The sequence below is a fragment of the Felis catus genome, chromosome F1, assembly GCF_018350175.1.
Source record: "Felis catus isolate Fca126 chromosome F1, F.catus_Fca126_mat1.0, whole genome shotgun sequence".
Lineage (NCBI taxonomy): Eukaryota > Metazoa > Chordata > Mammalia > Carnivora > Felidae > Felis > Felis catus.
In genome coordinates, this window is record NC_058384.1 from 67,934,745 (window position 1) to 67,952,079 (window position 17,335).

The window sequence follows — 17,335 nt, forward strand, 5'->3', positions numbered from 1 at the left end:
GGTTCCCAGAGCTGGGGATGCCTCCAGGCTGATTGGCAGCTCTTTGTTTCAGCCCCCCCTCACTCGCCTGCTGGCCCCCCCCTTCAACTCCCCCTTCCAGTCCCTCCGCCCCCCGCTCCTGCTCTCTCCGCCTAGCCTTTTCCCCTCCCAGCCGCCTGCCTGCCAGGGGTAGTGAGCCAGCTGAGCGGCATGGAGACGCAGGAACTTCGGGGGGCCCTGGCTCTTCTCCTCCTCTGCACTCTCGCATGTGCCAGTCAGGACCTGCAGGGTAAGCCCGTCTCCATCCTCTTAGACCCCTGCTCTGCCTCCTCTCCTTTGGCCCCCAGCCTAGTAGCAGGAAACATGTGGGCAAGGGGAGAGTCCTGAAATTGAGCCGGATGGAAGATTGATGAAATCATGGCCATGGGGGTAGGAGTGAACAGCAGAGGGTACTGGGTGAGTGGGAAGTGGCCAAGGTCAGCACGAGGCCAGGGCAGAGGACTCAGGAGCTGGATGCTAGGGCTGCCTGGCTGGGTGGGTGTCTGAGCATCCACAGGCATTCCAGGCTCTGGGAGAGCAGTGCAAAGGTGGGCTTCTTCACCCCCCCACCCCCAGCCAGGGCTCCTGGCTGCCCTGGGACATGGGGGGTGGGGTGGGGACCCAGAGGTCTGGGCTCTCCCGGAGGTCTGGCTGTGGGATGGGCCTGTGGGTGTGGGAGAGGTAGCTGGAGCAGATGACACAGGCACAGATTCATTACTGGCTGGAAGGGAAACCACAGATTGGCCAGGACACAGGAGGCACAGGAGCCCGGTCCTACATTCCCGAGGGGGAGAGGCAGACAGGAGGGTTGGAGCCCTCAGTGGGCAGCTCTTCTCATCCAAAGTGAGTGTGCTGAGCCCCCAGGATGGGAGGAGGGGCATCTGGGTGTGGAAGCAGCCAAACGCAGCAGCATAAAGAGAAACTGCTTTTCCAGTTCTGTGCTGTGGGCACCAGGTGCTACTTCTGCCTGGGATCAGCACGGTGGCTCCCTTGCGCCACCTGGTGGGGGCATCTCAAGATTGCCGGGCGCCGTTTCTGTATTTGCAAGAGAGCCTCAGGCCCGCGGGCTCCCAGACCCGGTGGGGAGGCACTGCTGAGGGAAAAAGGAAGGCACGATGCCCTGTCTTCCCAGAGCAGCAAGGCTTGAGTTTCAAGAAGGTGACTAATACTGCCTGGTGGCGGGCGTGGAGGTAGTGATGAAGGGTGCTCCACCCCCGAGGGCTCAGGGGAAGGGCAGGCCTTAGCATTTGATCCCTTTACTGACCTTGATAATCCTTGCCTGCCAGTGATTGACCTGCTGACTGTGGGCGAGTCTCGGCAGATGACCGCTGTGGCAGAGAAGATCCGGACCGCCCTGCTCACTGCTGGGGACATCTACCTCTTGTCCACCTTCCGCCTGCCCCCCAAACAGGGTGGTGTCCTCTTTGGCCTCTACTCTCGGCAGGACAACACACGATGGCTGGAGGCCTCTGTTGTGGGCAAAATCAACAAAGGTGACTGCTGGGCATCTCCTTTCCTGCAGTGGTGCCCCTTGAGCACTTTCTCTCATCCCCACCCCTGCATCCCTCTTAATTCTCCTGGGGCCCCATGGACCCATCAGGCTGTGCTCAGGCACCGGGGGTGGGGGGGCGCACCTGGTTCGGGGTGCTTGGAGGTGCCTCAGAAGGCCAGGTATCCAAACAGTAGAGTGAGGCCTAATGTTTGTATGGAGTGGATGTTGCACTTGGGGAGGGGAGGCCTGTCTCTGTGTCCTAGCAAGGGTGTAAAGCAGTCCAGCAGATCCCTGGCACGATTCGGTGCGTGCAAAACCAGCTGCCACCCTAGCAGGGGACAGAGCGATCTGATGCCACTGACGAGTAAGAAAGTCTTGGTCTTTGAACCCGTTTGAAAAGCACGTATCGTGTGCACCTGCCGTGTATGAGGTGTCGGGAGACGTTAGCTGAATGAGGACGATAGGTGTGTTACACGGAAGAGTTGATGCGAGGCTCGGCTGGGAGGCAGGGGATGGGGGACAGTCCCCTACTGACCTCCCCTCCTGGGCAGTGCTGGTGCGGTACCAGCGGGAGGACGGCAAGGTCCACGCGGTGAACCTGCAGCAGGCGGGCCTGGCCGACGGGCGCACGCACACGGCTCTCCTGCGACTCCGAGGTCCCTCCCGACCCAGCCTCGCCCTGCAGCTCTACGTGGACTGCAAACTGGGTGACCAGCACGCCGGGCTCCCAGGGCTGGCCCCCATTCCTCCAGCGGAGGTGGACGGGCTGGAGATTAGGACCGGACAGAAGGCTTATTTGAGGATGCAGGTGAGCGGGAAGGGAGGCCCCGGTGCTTCTGCGGAAACGGTTTGCCCCCGTGGGAGGAGTTAGCGGGTCCTCCCACCCTGCTCTGCTCCTGTCCCCCCAGGGCTTTGTGGAGTCTATGAAAATGATTCTGGGCGGGTCCATGGCCCGGGTGGGAGCCCTGAGTGAGTGTCCGTTCCAGGGGGACGAGTCCATCCACAGAGCAGGTAACACGCAGACTTCCGTTAGCTGACATTCCGGACCCCAGATCACGTCCTGTGGTCTTTATTGACTTTCATCTCCTCGATTTCCCCCTTACCACTCATTCCTGGGCTTCTGACCCTCTTATCCCAATCTCCTCCGCCTCTGGCTCTGTGATCCCCAAATAACACAGCCATCCCAGGAAGTGTGGGTCACAAAACTCTCCAGGTTCAGGCCACCACCACTCCCCCCCTTCCCCAACCAGGGTGGCTGGGAAAAACAGCCAGGAGAAGACCGGAGCTCCGTGTGAGGGGCGGGAAAGTGGACTGCTTGGTCTCAGTGGCTAAGAGAAGGGTCTTGGGTCTTACAGTGGCGGCTGTCACCCATCAGCAGTTTCTCTGAGCATCGTCCATCTGCCTGGTCTCCTTGACAGGGATGTTCAAAGGTCCTTGCTTAAATAAAACGCCCACTTCCCGCAGATCGGTCCAAAAAAGGACTGTGGAAGCAGGAGCTCGGCGGGGGAGGGGCGTGTGGAAATGGAGTGGATTGGGGCCCTGGCCCTGCTCTGGGTCGCCTCTCACTCGGATCCCTTCTGCCCCTGCCAGGCCGGGACCGGAGGTGTGGGCTTTGACGGTCTGCGAGGCAGCCCTTCGCAGAGTCTCTCGCCCGGTGGGAGAGCGGGTGCTGCCCGCCCTTCACCTCTGCCCTCCCGCCATCCACCTGCCTGTCCTTATTCTAAGACTCCTCCAGGCCTTTGTTCCTGTCCCTCTTTTCCTTCCTCCTCCTGGCCCTCTTCACGACTCCGCCCTTGACCGTGTTTTCTCCTCTCCAGTGACCAACGCGCTCCATTCCATCCTGGGTGAGTGGGCCACGAGGAGGTGGGAGGGGCCAGGGGCCAAGGTGGGAGGGGCCAGGGGCTATGGCCCGCCACCTCTTTGGCCAGGACAGGGTGGGACTTAAAAGGCGGGTGGGCAGTAGCCGCGGGAATTGGCTTCTGACCCTAAAGAGGGACCAAGGTGGTGGCCCGGCTCTGAGCCTCTCTGCACCCTGGGCTCTGACAGGGGAGCAGACCAAGGCGCTGGTCACCCAGCTCACCCTCTTCAACCAGATCCTGGTGGAGCTGCGGGATGACATCCGAGACCAGGTCTGAGCGCACCTGCACCAGGGAGGTGGTGCTGCTGGGGGAGGGGGGGAGCTGCCAGGAGCCGACTGCCCCCCCCTCCCGCCCTTCTGTCTGCCAGGTGAAGGAAATGTCCCTGATCCGAAACACCATCATGGAGTGTCAGGTGTGCGGTGAGTGGGGAGCGGGGCGGGCGCCAGGCGACCCCGTGCCCCCGGCCCCGCGGTGGCGGTCCCCCCCACCTCTGCGGGGCCGGAATGGCCGCCTCGGGGTGGCTCTGACCTCGCCTGCCCCCCAGGCTTCCACGAGCAGCGTTCGCACTGCAGCCCCAACCCCTGCTTCCGCGGCGTGGACTGCATGGAGGTGTACGAGTACCCCGGCTACCGCTGCGGGCCCTGCCCCCCCGGCCTGCAGGGAAATGGCACCCACTGCAGCGACATCAATGAGGTGGGGGCGGCCAGCTTGAAGGGGCACCGGCACTCGGGGTGAGGGAGGTGGGAGAGGCCCAAGGAGGCGGGGTACCTGTCGGTCGGGCGGCGCAGGGCAGTCTGGGCCTAGCCGGGGAGGGGGGGGGGCCGGGGGGCCCACAGGCAGAGGCGCCCGACCATCGTCCTCCGTTCCCCAGTGTGCCCACGCGGACCCTTGTTTTCCTGGCGTCAGCTGTATCAACACCATGCCCGGCTTCCGCTGTGAGGCCTGTCCCCAGGGCTACAAAGGCACGCGGGTGTCCGGTGTGGGTATTGACTACGCCCGCGCCAGCAAACAGGTCAGGTCGGGTAGAATGTGTAGACGAGGGGCGCCTGGGTGGCTAAGTTGGTTAAGCGTCCGACTTTGGCTCGGGGCATGATCTCATGGTTCGTGGGTTCGCATCGGGCTCTGTGCTGACATCCTGGAGCCTGCTTTGGATTCTGTGTCTCCCTCTCTCTCTGTTCCTCACCAGCTAACACTCTGTGTGTCTCTCTCTCTCTCAAAAATACGTAACCGTTAAAAAAAATTTTTTTAACTGCAAAAAAAAGAACGCACAGACGAGGTCGTGGCCTTGCCGGGGCCTGGTCGGCCGTCCGGGTTGAACATGGGTCCTTGCGCTAACACCGATTTGGGGTCTGGGCTTCGTGTCAGTGTCCACGGGCAGGGGCACGAGGAGTTCCGTCATCGATCTGTCCCGTCAGGTCTGCCAGGACATCGACGAATGCAGTGACGGTAACAACGGTGGCTGCGACCCCAACTCCATCTGCACCAACACTGTGGTAAGCCGAGCGGCCCAACCGCGTCCGTAGCGGTGGGACAGTGCGCCTACACGCGTGAGCACACCCACACCCCAAGTCCTACTTCCTGCTTCCTTCCCTGGGGCACCACGCGCACACGTTCCCCACACCGGTTTGGAAGCCGGGTCCTGCTTCTCACCGTGACTGGCGAGCCCGGCTTTTCCGAGCGTCAGTCTATTCACCTGAAAAACAGGGCCGGCAGACACCTTGAAAGGTTGTCAGGGGAACCCGAGGAAGTGACTGATGCGTGGCCTCGAGCAGGAGCAGGGAGTGAGGTCCCGCACCGCCGGCTGGGGCACCTGGCAGCCTGAGCTCCTTCCTGAGTCACCGCTTCCCTCCTCTTAGGGTTCCTTCAAGTGTGGTCCCTGTCGCCTGGGCTTCGTGGGCAACCAGAGCCAGGGCTGCGTCCCCGCCCGCACCTGCCACAGCCCAGCCCACAGCCCCTGCCACGTCCACGCGCACTGTCTCTTTGAACGCAACGGGGCCGTGTCCTGCTCGGTGAGCTAGGCCTGGGGCTTGGAAGGAAAAGGGAGAATCTGGAGAGAGGGGTAGGGCTGGTGACCCTGCTTAGGGCCTGGGTGGGGCCTGAGCAGGGAAGGGAGGTGGTCCTGGGCACAGGTGCCGGTTGGTGAGAATAGAGGCTGAAGCAGGGAAAAGGGTGGGGCACGAGGAGATAGCGGGGACCCTCATTCCTACCCGCCCCGCCCCACTGCCCCAGTGTAACGTGGGCTGGGCCGGGAACGGGAACGTGTGTGGGACCGACACGGACATCGACGGCTACCCGGACCAGGCCCTGCCCTGCATGGACAACAACAAACATTGCAAGCAGGTGTGGGGCGGGTAGGCGGGCAGTCGGGGGGGGGGGGCGGGGGGCAGGCACCCTGGCTGGGGCAGGCCACAACCCATCCGGCCTCTCTCTCCTGCTCTTTAGGACAATTGCCTTTTGACCCCCAACTCTGGCCAGGAAGATGCTGATAACGATGGCGTGGGGGACCAGTGCGACGATGATGCCGATGGCGATGGGATCAAGAATGTCGAGGTGCCTCCTAGCCGTCCCACCCCTTCCAGTTCCTCTGCTCCCCACCTTGCCCTGCCCCATGACCCTGCCCCCCGTTGGCCCCTGGCAGCTCTACATGAAGGGCCCCAGGACTGTTGGGGGGGGGCACACGCCCTGTGCCAGGGCAAGATGGTCATGTGGAGGCTGGGCTAGCCGGCTGTCAGGATGGGGTCAAGGGTGTGGGGGTGAGGAGGCCAGCAGTGGAGAGGAGGCCTGACCCTTTTTCTCCCACCCCAGGACAACTGCCGGCTCTTCCCCAACAAGGACCAGCAAAACTCAGATACAGATTCATTCGGGGATGCCTGTGACAACTGCCCCAACGTTCCCAACAATGACCAGAAGGACACGGATGGCAATGGGGAAGGGGATGCCTGTGACAACGACGTGGACGGGGACGGTGCAGGACGGGGCTGAGGGGGGTGGGGGGCCTGTAAGAATTTGGATGCAGGTGGGCACAAGGGGCAGCTAGGAAGTCTGAGACTGGCGTGGGGCAGGGGTCAATGGGAATGTGAGGAAGGGGGGCAGGGGGCGCAGGCAGGGGTCTTGAGCAGCTTTTCTCTGAGTGGGAGGTGAGCTCTGGGCTCTCACCAACACAGAAGAGGATGTGACGTGTCCTAGTGACGGCTCTGTGCTATCCCCGCGTCTTATAGGTATCCCTAACGGACTGGACAATTGCCCTAAAGTCCCCAACCCCCTGCAGACAGACAGGGATGAGGACGGGGTGGGAGATGCGTGTGACAGCTGCCCTGAAATGAGCAATCCCACTCAGGTACAGCGGGCGGGGTAGGGGGCCGGAGGGTGGAGCCCCAGCCCTTCAGATAGGAAGTGGGCCAGCCATCCTCCAGTTACCAACAGATGCTGAGAACCGGCCCCTCTCCCGCAGACAGATGCAGACAGCGACCTGGTGGGGGATGTCTGTGACACCAACGAGGACAGGTAGGGTTGGCAGAGAGCTAGATGGTCCTACAGGGCTTCCTCTCCTCTCCTCTAGCACATACTCAGTTTCCTCCGTGGTTTAGCCTTGACCGTCCACCACTGTCGAGCAGGAGGTCTGCCCTCCACCCCTGCTGTGGGACTTTACCTCACCTGGCTGATGGCAGGGGGTGTGGCCGAATGGAGGGTACACCCCAGTCCCCACCCCGAAGAGAGGGGGCTGTGTGGCCGAATGGAGGGTACACCCCAGTCCCCACCCCGAAGAGAGGGGGCTGTGTGGCCGAATGGAGGGTACACCCCAGACCTCACGCCGAAGAGCGGGGATGGATGTGGTACTTTTAGAGCCTTTATCTGGTGCCTGTTCTGGGCAGCGACGGGGATGGACATCAGGACACCAAGGACAACTGCCCACAGCTGCCAAACAGCTCCCAGCTGGACTCTGACAACGACGGCCTTGGAGATGAGTGTGACGGGGACGATGACAACGACGGGATCCCAGATTATGTGCCTCCTGGTCCCGACAACTGTCGCCTGGTTCCCAATCCCAATCAGAAGGACTCAGATGGTAAGGCTGGGGCCCCACAGAAGGTTGGCCCGGTGTGGGCCCTGCCCAGGGAGGGGTGGCAGCGCAGCCTCGGGGCCATGGCCAGGCCTTCCCAAGTGCCTGGCCTCACCCTGCGCAGGCAATGGCGTCGGTGACGTGTGTGAGGATGACTTTGACAATGATGCGGTGGTTGACCCCCTGGACGTGTGTCCCGAAAGTGCGGAGGTGACCCTCACGGATTTTCGGGCCTATCAGACGGTTGTCCTGGATCCTGAGGGCGATGCCCAGATTGACCCAAACTGGGTGGTGCTCAACCAGGTACTAGGGCACCGGGTTGGGCAGGTGCTGTCAGACCAGACTGCCAGGTGGGGGCTGGCAGGGGCGGGGGGGGGGGCGGTCAGAGCACTGGATCAGGGCTTCCTTCCTTCCTGCCACGACCAGGGCATGGAAATCGTTCAGACCATGAACAGTGACCCCGGCCTGGCCGTTGGTATGTAAGGGACACCCAGCTCAATAAGTTCCGAATGGAGAAATCCCACAGGGGCGGACGGTGGGGGGCTGAGCTGGCCACACGTACAGCTGGCGTCGCACCCCCCCTCTACCCCCCCCCCCCCCCCGGCCCACAGTGGGCCACTGGTAGCTCTGCCGGCCCTGACCTTGACCCCGCCCACCCCCAGGATACACAGCCTTCAACGGTGTGGACTTCGAAGGCACCTTCCACGTGAACACGGTCACAGATGACGACTACGCAGGCTTTCTCTTCAGCTATCAGGACAGCGGCCGCTTCTACGTGGTCATGTGGAAGCAGACGGAGCAGACGTATTGGCAGGCCACCCCTTTCCGGGCGGTGGCTCAGCCCGGGCTGCAGCTCAAGGTCTGGCGACTGCCCAGACCCGCCACCTCCTTGGGCCCTTCCCCAGACTCCCCACCCCCCACGTGAGCGGGAACCCTCTTTCCCAGGTATCTGGCCTGGAGGTTGGCTCCCGGGGTCAGGGGGTGGGGGGCCCTCCAGATCGTTCTCCCGCCCACCTTGACTTCCTCTGCCACCTGCACTTACCAGCCTGTGGTTCGGGGCCTGTGGCTAACGCACTGTCCTCACCGATACCCTCCAGGCAGTGACATCCGTGTCTGGCCCAGGTGAACATCTCCGGAATGCCCTGTGGCACACTGGCCACACCCCCGACCAGGTGCGACTGCTGTGGACTGACCCCCGGAACGTGGGCTGGCGGGACAAGACCTCCTACCGCTGGCAGCTACTGCACCGGCCTCAAGTCGGCTACATTCGGTGAGGGGAGCGCGGAGCCCTCCTGCCGGACCCCAGGCCCCGCCTTTCCTTCACCTTTAGCCGAGACCCGCCGGACTGCCCCTCCACTGCGTTCCTCGGTGCCCGGTGCCCTGGGCCAGGACTGGGCCGCTGCTCTCTCCTCCCTCTCACCACAGACGTACCGCCTCAGCCCCGCTCTCCTCGTCCTCAGGCAGCCGGGGCTCTGGTGCGGGTGCTGCGGAAGGAAGACCAGTAGGCAGCGTTGGGCGAGTCCTTCCTTTTCCGTGCTCCGTTTTCCCCTCCGTGAAATGGGGCGATCTTGGGAGCCTCTAAGCCGCAGGCCAGTCTGCGGAGAGGCCCATCACTTCCAGCCCCTTCCGTGCTCCATCCCAGAAGCTGCCCCATCAAAGTGTCTGACCTGGAGGGGGCCGTCATTTGCAGAGGAGTAAACCGAGGCCCAGATGGCACATCTCTTAGTAGCGGAGCTAAGGCTTCTGGGTTCAGTGCCGTGCGCACAACTGCGCATCTCCTAGTCGGTGGGGATGACAGGGAAGGGACAGCCAATGGCAAGAGCCCAGGGTCCCGGGACTCGGGTTGGTTCCCCTTTAAGGTGCCTGGGGCTGCAGGGTGCCAGGGCAGGGGATGAGGGAGGGTGGACTAGAGCCTGGGAAGCGGGTGACTTCACCCCCCAGCCCATTGTGCTCATTGTCATGACAACCCAATCCTCGCTTGGAATGCGGCTGGTGCTTTGAGATGCAAAGGGGGCGGACAAAGAGGCAGGGGCCCCAGGCCTGAGAAAAGCACCCCCGTCCCTCCCCTTTCCTTCCTCCCTCTCCCTCCTTCCGTTCTCTCTCAGGCCCGGTGAGCTCGAGGGGGGTTGGGGATGAGCAGGGCCCGGGCTTGATGGCCCAGTGCCCACTGGGCACCCTCGCACCAACGGACACCCCTCTCCCGGGCAGGGTGAAGCTCTATGAGGGCCCTCAGCTGGTGGCAGACTCCGGGGTGATCATTGACACGGCCATGCGAGGGGGGCGCCTTGGCGTATTCTGCTTCTCCCAAGAAAACATCATTTGGTCCAACCTCCAGTATCGATGCAATGGTGAGGCTGAAGACGTGGATCAGCCTGGCCTTCCGACCCTCGTCCCTCCTGGGAGGGTCCCATCCTCTGACCCTAGTGACTCCTCCCTCCTCAGACACCGTGCCCGAGGACTTCGAGCCGTTCCGGAGGCAGCTGCTCCAGGGAAGAGCGTGAAGAGGCGGCCGCCGGATTCAGAGTCCTGGTCTTTGCCCCTTTGGCCTCGGGGTCCGTCCTGGAGACCCTCGGGTCTAATCTGCAGCCGCTCAGCCAAACACAGACCCTCCTCCGGCACCCACGGGAGTTCAGTCCCCGAGGGGTGGTGACCCCACTGTCCAGGAGACGGGAGGTTTTCAGGGGGTGTTTCTCAGGCACTAACCCCAGGAAAGAGAACACGTTGCCATAAAGTTGCAGTGGTTTTCCACACTCGTTGGTGTTGCTTATTTTAGGGATTTTCCGGGGTAGTGTGGGGAGCAGGAGGGAAGCCGAGGGGTGAGGAGGAGGGCTGGTAGGATGAGAGTTAGAGATCTCGGGGAGGTTGGGGGCCTGGTGGAGGAAGAACGGTGCTGGACTGAGGTAGGTGAAGGATGAGGGGCTGGTCCGAAAATGGCTTAGGTGCGCCCAGCCCCACTTACTCACGGTGGCTGCGGCGACGCTCCAGTGGATCTGAGGTGGTCCGGGTCGAGAGCCGGGAGGGCTGGAGCCGGCTCGCTCGGGGTGAGGGGGGGCCGGGGGGCCGGGGGGGCCGGAGGCCGGGACGAGTGCAATATTGGCGGGGGAGAGAACAACACTGCACCGCGTCCCGTCCCTCCCGCCCGCCCGGGGCCCGGGACCGCGCTCCGCACCGCTTGCAGCCGGACCAGCCCCAGAACCGGGGTCGCGCCGGGGAGTTTGGTCCGCTTCGGAAGCCAGAGACTCGGCGCCCGGGCGAGGGGGAGGGGACGGCCGGGGGAGGGGGGCGCGGGGAGGCAGGAGGGGAGACCGCGGTGGCCCGGAAAGCCGCTTTCCGACACCCAGCCGTTGCGCGCGCTTGCTCTTTAAATACTCGGAGTGCGCGGCGCGGAGCCGTCGCCGTGGCGACGCGTGTCCCAGCAACCGGACTGAATGGCTGTTGCCTGGCAACGCCGGGGCAGCAGTTTTGGGACCGCCCACCTAGATGCTCGCGCCTTCTCGGGCGGCCGGGCGGGGGGCTTCCGCGCCCCTCGGGCCTCCGCGCGTAACCGCGGCCCCGCTTCCTTGCACCCCGCCGCCCCGAGGGGTTGTGAAAGCTCCTTTTCCAGTCTGTACCCGCGGCGACTGGGAACGGTTTTCCTAATGGGGGCGTAGCTGGGGTGGGGGAGGTAACCTCTGGGGGGGGGGGCCCGACCCCCACGCTCCACGTGCGCGGCGCCCAAGCGTTTGCGTCCTTAGTTCTTCTCGCCACCCCCCCCCGCCCAATCACGCACCCCCCCCATACGGTCCCCGGGTCACACCGTGTGCCTGTCTACCCCCAATGCCACTCTGGGCCCCCAAATACCCTTCGGTTGCCCCACCTACTCTCTGCCGCCCACATGCGTCACTAACCTGCCCCGTTTCCCCTCCCACATTCCGCTGTCCTCTCCCACATATTTGGGTGCCCCTTCCTTGTACCTCGGGACCCCACCCACTGAGCGCCGTCTCCTCCAGACGCCGCCCCCACGCGCCCCGGGGTCCCCCTCTTGCCGCCAGCCCCTCCCGTCGGTGGAGCGGAGCGTCCCTGCCCTCCGCGTCTGAGCCCCAGACCTGCGCGCCCGGCCCCTCGGGCCGCCCTCGGGCACGCCGCCCCCTCCGGCCAACCGGGCGCCCGGGGTCCCCGCGCGCTGCCGCCAGGGGGCAGGAGAGCCCCGCCCGCCGCGAGCCGGAGCCCCGGGCAGGAGAGACCTCGGGGTGCCGCGGAGCCCAGGTTTCGGCCCGCGTCCAGTGGGACTTCTTCCCCGCCCCCTCCTCGGGAGGCAGCCAAGGCGGGAACGCCGGCCCTGGAAAGCCCGGCAGGGGCGGGGACTGTGGGTTTCGGTGGATCTGCGCGCGGAACCCTGAAGGGAGCGGCGATTCCGGGAAGTGGCGGGGGGAGGGGGTCCAAAACTGGCCCCGGGCCCCCCTTTCTCGAGCCTTCTCGTACCCCCCCGCCAAGCCCCCACGGTGGGGCTTCAGGGGGCCCATTGAGAATGGGGCGCGGGGTGAGGGACGCGAGGGTGAGCTTCCTCGGCCCGCGGTCCGGGACCCTAACCCGGCCCACTTCCTCTGCCCCTTTTCTCACCCCGGCTGTTGCCCGGAGGCCAAAACTAGAGCCGAGGAGGCCCAGGTCCTCGGTTCCCCCCCCCCCCACCCCTGCTCCTCTTCTGGAGCCGGGCAGTGGCCGGTGATGGGAGCACCCGCGGGATGTCAGAGGGTGGAGTGATCCGAGCCCACGTACCCCACCTGAGGGGCCAGGAACGGTTGGGGAGGAGGAGGAAGAGGTAGGAGGTAGGGAAAGGGGGAGGGGGCGGGGTTTTGTCACCTGTCACCTGCTCCTGCCAAGCCTAGGGCGGGCCGGGGACCGGTATAAAGCAGCAGGCGCCACCTCACACGCAGCTCCTAGCCGAGGGTGTTCCGCCCCCTCCCCACCCAGCTCACCACCACCATGACGCTGCGCTTCCTGGCCCCTTGCTTCCTCCTGCTGCTTACAGGTGAGGGGCACAGCCGGGGAGGGGGCTGCCTTGCTCGTGTGGTCTTCTCAGCGTTTGCGTCAGGTCTCTTTCCTCGCAGATGGCATCCCCGGGGGCGGCCTGGTCTGTGCCAGAATACAGGAGGGCGGCCAAGGACAGACAAGAGCCGGCCCCTCGCCCCTGGGGAGAGCTGGTGCCAGGGGCCTAGAAAGACCTGAAGAGAAGTCTGGGGAGGTGGGGGGGGGGGGTCAGGAGACATAGATCTTAGGAGCAGAGAAATGGACAGCTAGGAGCAGGGGTGTGGGGGGAGAGGGAGGTTGCCAGCCAGGGAGGAGGAGGAGGGCCCGACCAGGATTTGCCCCACTCCGAATCTTCCCGAGCCGTTGCTTCTCAGGAGGCCGAAGGATGTCTTTCCTCCTTGTTCTGATTTGACCCCAACCCAGACCTGTGCCCTCAACCTCTTACACTTATCACTGCAGCCCAAGACACCGCTGGCACCTCGTCCCTGACCATCAGCCCTACCTCAAGCTCGGCCTCCGCCCCAGGACTCCCTGACACCTCACCCCTGACCACCACTGACACCTTGTCCTCGACCACCACTGACTTCCCGTCCCCGACTACCACTGACACCTCATCCACCACTGACACCCTGACCACCAACGACACCTTGTCCTCGACCACCACTGACACGTCGTCCCCGACCACCAATGACACCACGTCCCTGACCACCAATGACACCACGTCCCTGACCACCACTGACACCTTGTCCTCGACCACCACTGACTTCCCGTCCCCGACCACCACTGACACCTCATCCACCACTGACACCCTGACCACCAACGACACCTTGTCCTCGACCACCACTGACACGTCATCCCCGACCACCAATGACACCACGTCCCTGACCACCAATGACACCTTGTCCTCGACCACCACTGACTCCCCGTCCCCGACCACCACTGACACCTCATCCCTGACCACCAATGACACCTTGTCCTCGGCCACCACTGACACGTTGTCCCCGACCACCACTGACATGTCCCTGACCACCAATGACACCACGTCCCTGACCACCAACGACACCTTGTCCTCAACCACCACTGACTCCTTGCCCCTGACCACCACTCACACCTTGTCCCCGACCACCACTGACGTGTCCCTGACCACCAATGACACCACGTCCCTGACCACCAACGACACCTTGTCCTCAACCACCACTGACTCCTCGCCCCTGACCACCACTCACACCTTGTCCCCGACCACCACTGACATGTCCCTGACTACCAATGACACCACGTCCCCGACCACCAACGACACCTTGTCCTCGGCCACCACTGACACCTTGTCCCCGACCACCACTCACACCTTGTCCCCGACCACTACTGACACGTCGTCCCTGACTACCAATGACACCACGTCCCCGACCACCAACGACACCTTGTCCTCGGCCACCACTCACACCTTGTCCCCGACCACCACTCACACCTTGTCCCCGACCACTACTGACACGTCGTCCCTGACTACCAATGACACCACGTCCCTGACCACCAACGACACCTTGTCCTCGGCCACCACTCACACCTTGTCCCCGACCACCACTCACACCTTGTCCCCGACCACCACTCACACCTTGTCCCCGACCTCTACTGACACGTCGTCCCCGACCGCCAATGACACCACGTCCCTGACCACCGCTGGCACCTCATCCTTCACCAGCAGCCCCGCCAGCCACAGCGCCAGGACCACCACCAGCGCCACTAACCACAGTGTGGAGCCCGTCACCTCCTCCAATCATAAGACTTCTCCCCAGTTGTCCATTAGGATCTCCTTTTTCTTCCTGTCCTTTTCCATTTCGAACCTTCAGTTTAACTCTTCTCTGGAAGATCCCAACACCAGCTACTACCAGGAGCTGCAGAGAAACATTTCTGAGTGGGTGAGTGGCTATTTTTTCTCTGTCGTGCTCCCCCAGCAGCAGCCCCAAAACCGCCTGAACGGTTTGCATCAAGCCTTAATCCCGCCCTTCTCACCCAGTTTTTGCAGGTTTATAATCAGGAAGATTTTCTGGGCCTCTCCAGCATCAAGTTCAGGTACAATTCCGGGCGTGGGCCCTGTGGGGAGGGCGGAAGTTGCCGCCACTGTGGGGAGGGCTGGCGCACTCACGGCCCCGGGGTGGGGGTGGGGGGGATTGCTGGCCCGGACGCTGGGACTCCTGGCTGAGTTCTCTTTCCCCGGGAGCAGGCCAGGAACTGTGGTGGTAGAATGCACCCTGGCCTTCCGACAGGGCACCACCGATGCCCTCAACGTGAGGACACAGCTTGAGGAGCACAGAGCAGAAGCAGCCAGATACAACATGTCCATCTCGAGTGTCCATGGTGAGGCCCCCGCCTCCCGGGCCCCTCCCTCCCGCCTCCGGGCTCCTGCTCTTCTTCCCCAGAGTGCTGGGAGGGGAGGGCCACCTCCCTGGGACAGTATTTTGACCACTGCTTTTCCTCGTAGTACGTGACGCGTCATTTCCTTCCGCTGCTGGGTCCGGGTCTGGGGTACCCGGCTGGGGCATCGCCCTGCTGGTGCTGGTGTGTGTCCTGCTGGCACTGGCCATCGTCTATCTCGTTGTCCTGGTGAGTGTGTGGCCTCCAGCCCTGACCACAGCTGCCCCGCTGGAGGGAACTCCACGGCCCCCCCTGACACCTTGTTTCCCCAGACCGTGCGTCAGTGCCGCCGGAAGAACTGTGGGCAGCTGGACCTCTTTCCGCCCCGCGATGCCTATCACCCTATGAGCGAGTACCCCACCTACCATACCCACGGGCGCTACATCCCCCTGGGAGTACCAGACGCAGCCCCTATGAGGAGGTGAGGGTGGGGCCCACGGTGCTAGGGCTGGGCAGGGGCTCTGGAAGGATGCTTGCAAAGCCCGGAGAACTTGGAAGGGAAAGGTGGTGCAGAGGACGCGGCACAGGGCCCGGTGAGCATGGGGTCAGAGGTCAGAGGAGGCCTGGGGAGGGGACCTTGGGAATCAGGGGACCTCCAAGGAGAGGGTCCGGCGTCTCCAGCTAGCGTTCCCTGCCGTGCCGAACGGGGATCTCAGACATGAAAGGGGTGAGGCTCCGTGCCCAGGGGAGCCCTTCCCGCGGGGACTCACAAGGGAAGAGGCACCTGTGCCCCGCCTCCCCTCCAGGCTGCTGAGAGTGGAGAGTAGATTGAGAAAGGCTGGCAGGAACGTGGGCTAAGAAGTCTCGCCAGGCGAGCCTGGGCGCCATGGGCCTCTGGCCTCTGGAGGAAGCAAGGACCCCTCCTCCCCCTCTGCTCACCTGGCCTTTCTCTCCAGGGCCTGGTAAATAATTACTCGGGCCACCTGGGGCTGGAACGCCACTCCAGGTGGGGGAGGGGAGCTTCCTTCCCTTGACCCTGTTTTCCTTCGCCCGCGGACTTCCTTCCCCCAGTTTTACGGAGACACAGAGACACGCATACACCTGCCGGGGCTGCGGGCACAGAGGATGGAAGGAGAAGGGAGCAGTAGGGGAGGGCAGGGGGGCTGCTGAGAGCCCAGGGGAGGGAGTGAAGGGGAGCGGAGGGAGGAGGAGAGGCCCCTGTTTACGGTCACCTGGCTGCCAGCGGGGGCCCGGCAGGTGTTTTTCCAATTAACCCTTCCAGAGTTAGTGAGAGTCTCGGGCCTGTTACCCCGCCTGGGGTGGGACCCACAGCCCCGGGAGGCGCTCTCAGCCGGCGTCTCCCCCCACCCAGGTCTCCGCGGGCAACGGCGGCGGCAGCCTCGCTTACACGAACCCGGCGGCCACCTCTGCTGACTTGTAGGGCGTGTTGCCTGCCCGCGTCCAGCCGGTGCCAGCTGCCTCCCCCGGGCTCCTTGCTGCCAGGCCTCTCCTCTCAGCTCCGTCCCGGGCTGGTGAGCTGGCAGTTCAGCTTGGGCCACTCACAGGCCCCACCACGTCCCCTCACCGGCCTCGGCCCTGCCGAAACCCATTGGAGCCCCTTGGGGACAAGCCTGGGACAGTGGCTCCCAGGAAAACAGGCCCAGGGAGCCCTGAGAGGGAAGTTAGCCCCAGAATGTGGCTGAATAAAACGTGGACCCCCTCTGTGCTGCCACCTTGGGATCTGTCCTCTGTGGCCCCTCGTGACCCTCTGTGACCCGTAGATGGGGGCGCCGAATGTGGGGAGGGGACCTGGAAGGGGTCTTTGCCGGGGGGGGGGGGAAGAAGGCAAGAGGTGGGGTTCATCTGGAAAGCAGGAGGCGTGGTGAGGAGACGACATTGGGGTGCCGGTCACCTCTTCCCATCCCTGGCGGCGCAGGAGGAAGGAGGAAACGAAACCGAGGCGGCTCCGAGGCTGGCGTGACCCGGCTCCACCTGCACCCGCGGCTGCCCTCGCCCCTCTCCTGGGCTGGGGGCTGGGGGCTGGTGGCGGCCACACCCTCGCCTCCCCTTGGCCCCGTGCCCCTGGCGGCTCTATTCTTAGTGTCCCGGAGTGTGAAGTAAGCCCCTGGGCCGCGATAACGCAGGCAGAGTCAACACGGCCACCACGATAAGCTGCATCAGATCCCAGATCCGGAGGTGCTGGCGCCGGGCCCGGCCCCCTCCCTGGCCAGCGGGGTCGACTCCAGGCGCCCCGGGAATGGGGAAGTCGTTCTGCTTCCCTGACCCCTTCGGGCCCAGGCACAGGGCCTGCCCTCTCGCCACATCCCCTGGGGCCCTGGGGCCCTGGGCCCCTGCCGGGCCGGCAGCCACCAGGACGGCGGGTCCCCTGAAGGCCGCCGTCAGCCTGGGCCTGAGCGGGAGCCGGTGTGGCGGGAGGCCCAGAGCACCCGGCCAGGGACCTCCTTCCCTCGGGCCCCAGGTCCGCCCAGCACCCCTGCTCTGAGCCACGGTGCTGCACCCTGGGTCCTTCCCGTCTGCTACGCCCAGCAC

The 17,335-nt window shown here is 64.2% G+C and overlaps 2 protein-coding genes across 5 annotated transcripts; both read left to right on the forward strand.

The window, feature by feature from the left end:
- Nucleotides 1-135: 135 nt before the first annotated feature.
- On the forward strand, nucleotides 136-10,179 carry THBS3 (thrombospondin 3). Of its 4 annotated transcripts, none has more exons than XM_023247381.2 (23): nucleotides 136-268; nucleotides 1,305-1,511; nucleotides 2,062-2,318; nucleotides 2,419-2,521; nucleotides 3,328-3,354; nucleotides 3,557-3,639; nucleotides 3,737-3,788; nucleotides 3,914-4,062; nucleotides 4,241-4,381; nucleotides 4,785-4,862; nucleotides 5,226-5,378; nucleotides 5,599-5,709; nucleotides 5,812-5,919; nucleotides 6,175-6,334; nucleotides 6,588-6,706; nucleotides 6,821-6,873; nucleotides 7,242-7,435; nucleotides 7,554-7,732; nucleotides 7,856-7,904; nucleotides 8,092-8,288; nucleotides 8,527-8,699; nucleotides 9,638-9,777; nucleotides 9,872-10,179. In XM_023247381.2, exons 1-23 carry the CDS (start codon nucleotides 190-192, stop codon nucleotides 9,928-9,930), a joined length of 2,871 nt encoding a protein of 956 aa, XP_023103149.2. In that variant the 5' UTR covers nucleotides 136-189; the 3' UTR covers nucleotides 9,931-10,179. The 4 variants fall into 4 exon arrangements, with proteins under 4 accessions (XP_023103149.2, XP_044904689.1, XP_044904688.1 ...); XM_045048753.1 differs by lacking the exon at nucleotides 136-268 and adding an exon at nucleotides 358-861; XM_045048752.1 differs by lacking the exon at nucleotides 136-268 and adding an exon at nucleotides 969-1,176.
- Nucleotides 10,180-10,907: 728 nt separating this feature from the next.
- MUC1 (mucin 1, cell surface associated) lies at nucleotides 10,908-16,372 on the forward strand. Its single transcript, XM_045048916.1, is given in 9 exon segments — nucleotides 10,908-11,032; nucleotides 12,380-12,437; nucleotides 12,896-14,349; nucleotides 14,448-14,503; nucleotides 14,655-14,788; nucleotides 14,913-15,034; nucleotides 15,118-15,226; nucleotides 15,229-15,266; nucleotides 16,158-16,372. Coding segments are annotated over 9 exon segments (2,163 nt in total). The 5' UTR covers nucleotides 10,908-10,909; the 3' UTR covers nucleotides 16,227-16,372.
- The last annotated feature ends 963 nt before the right edge of the window (nucleotides 16,373-17,335 follow it).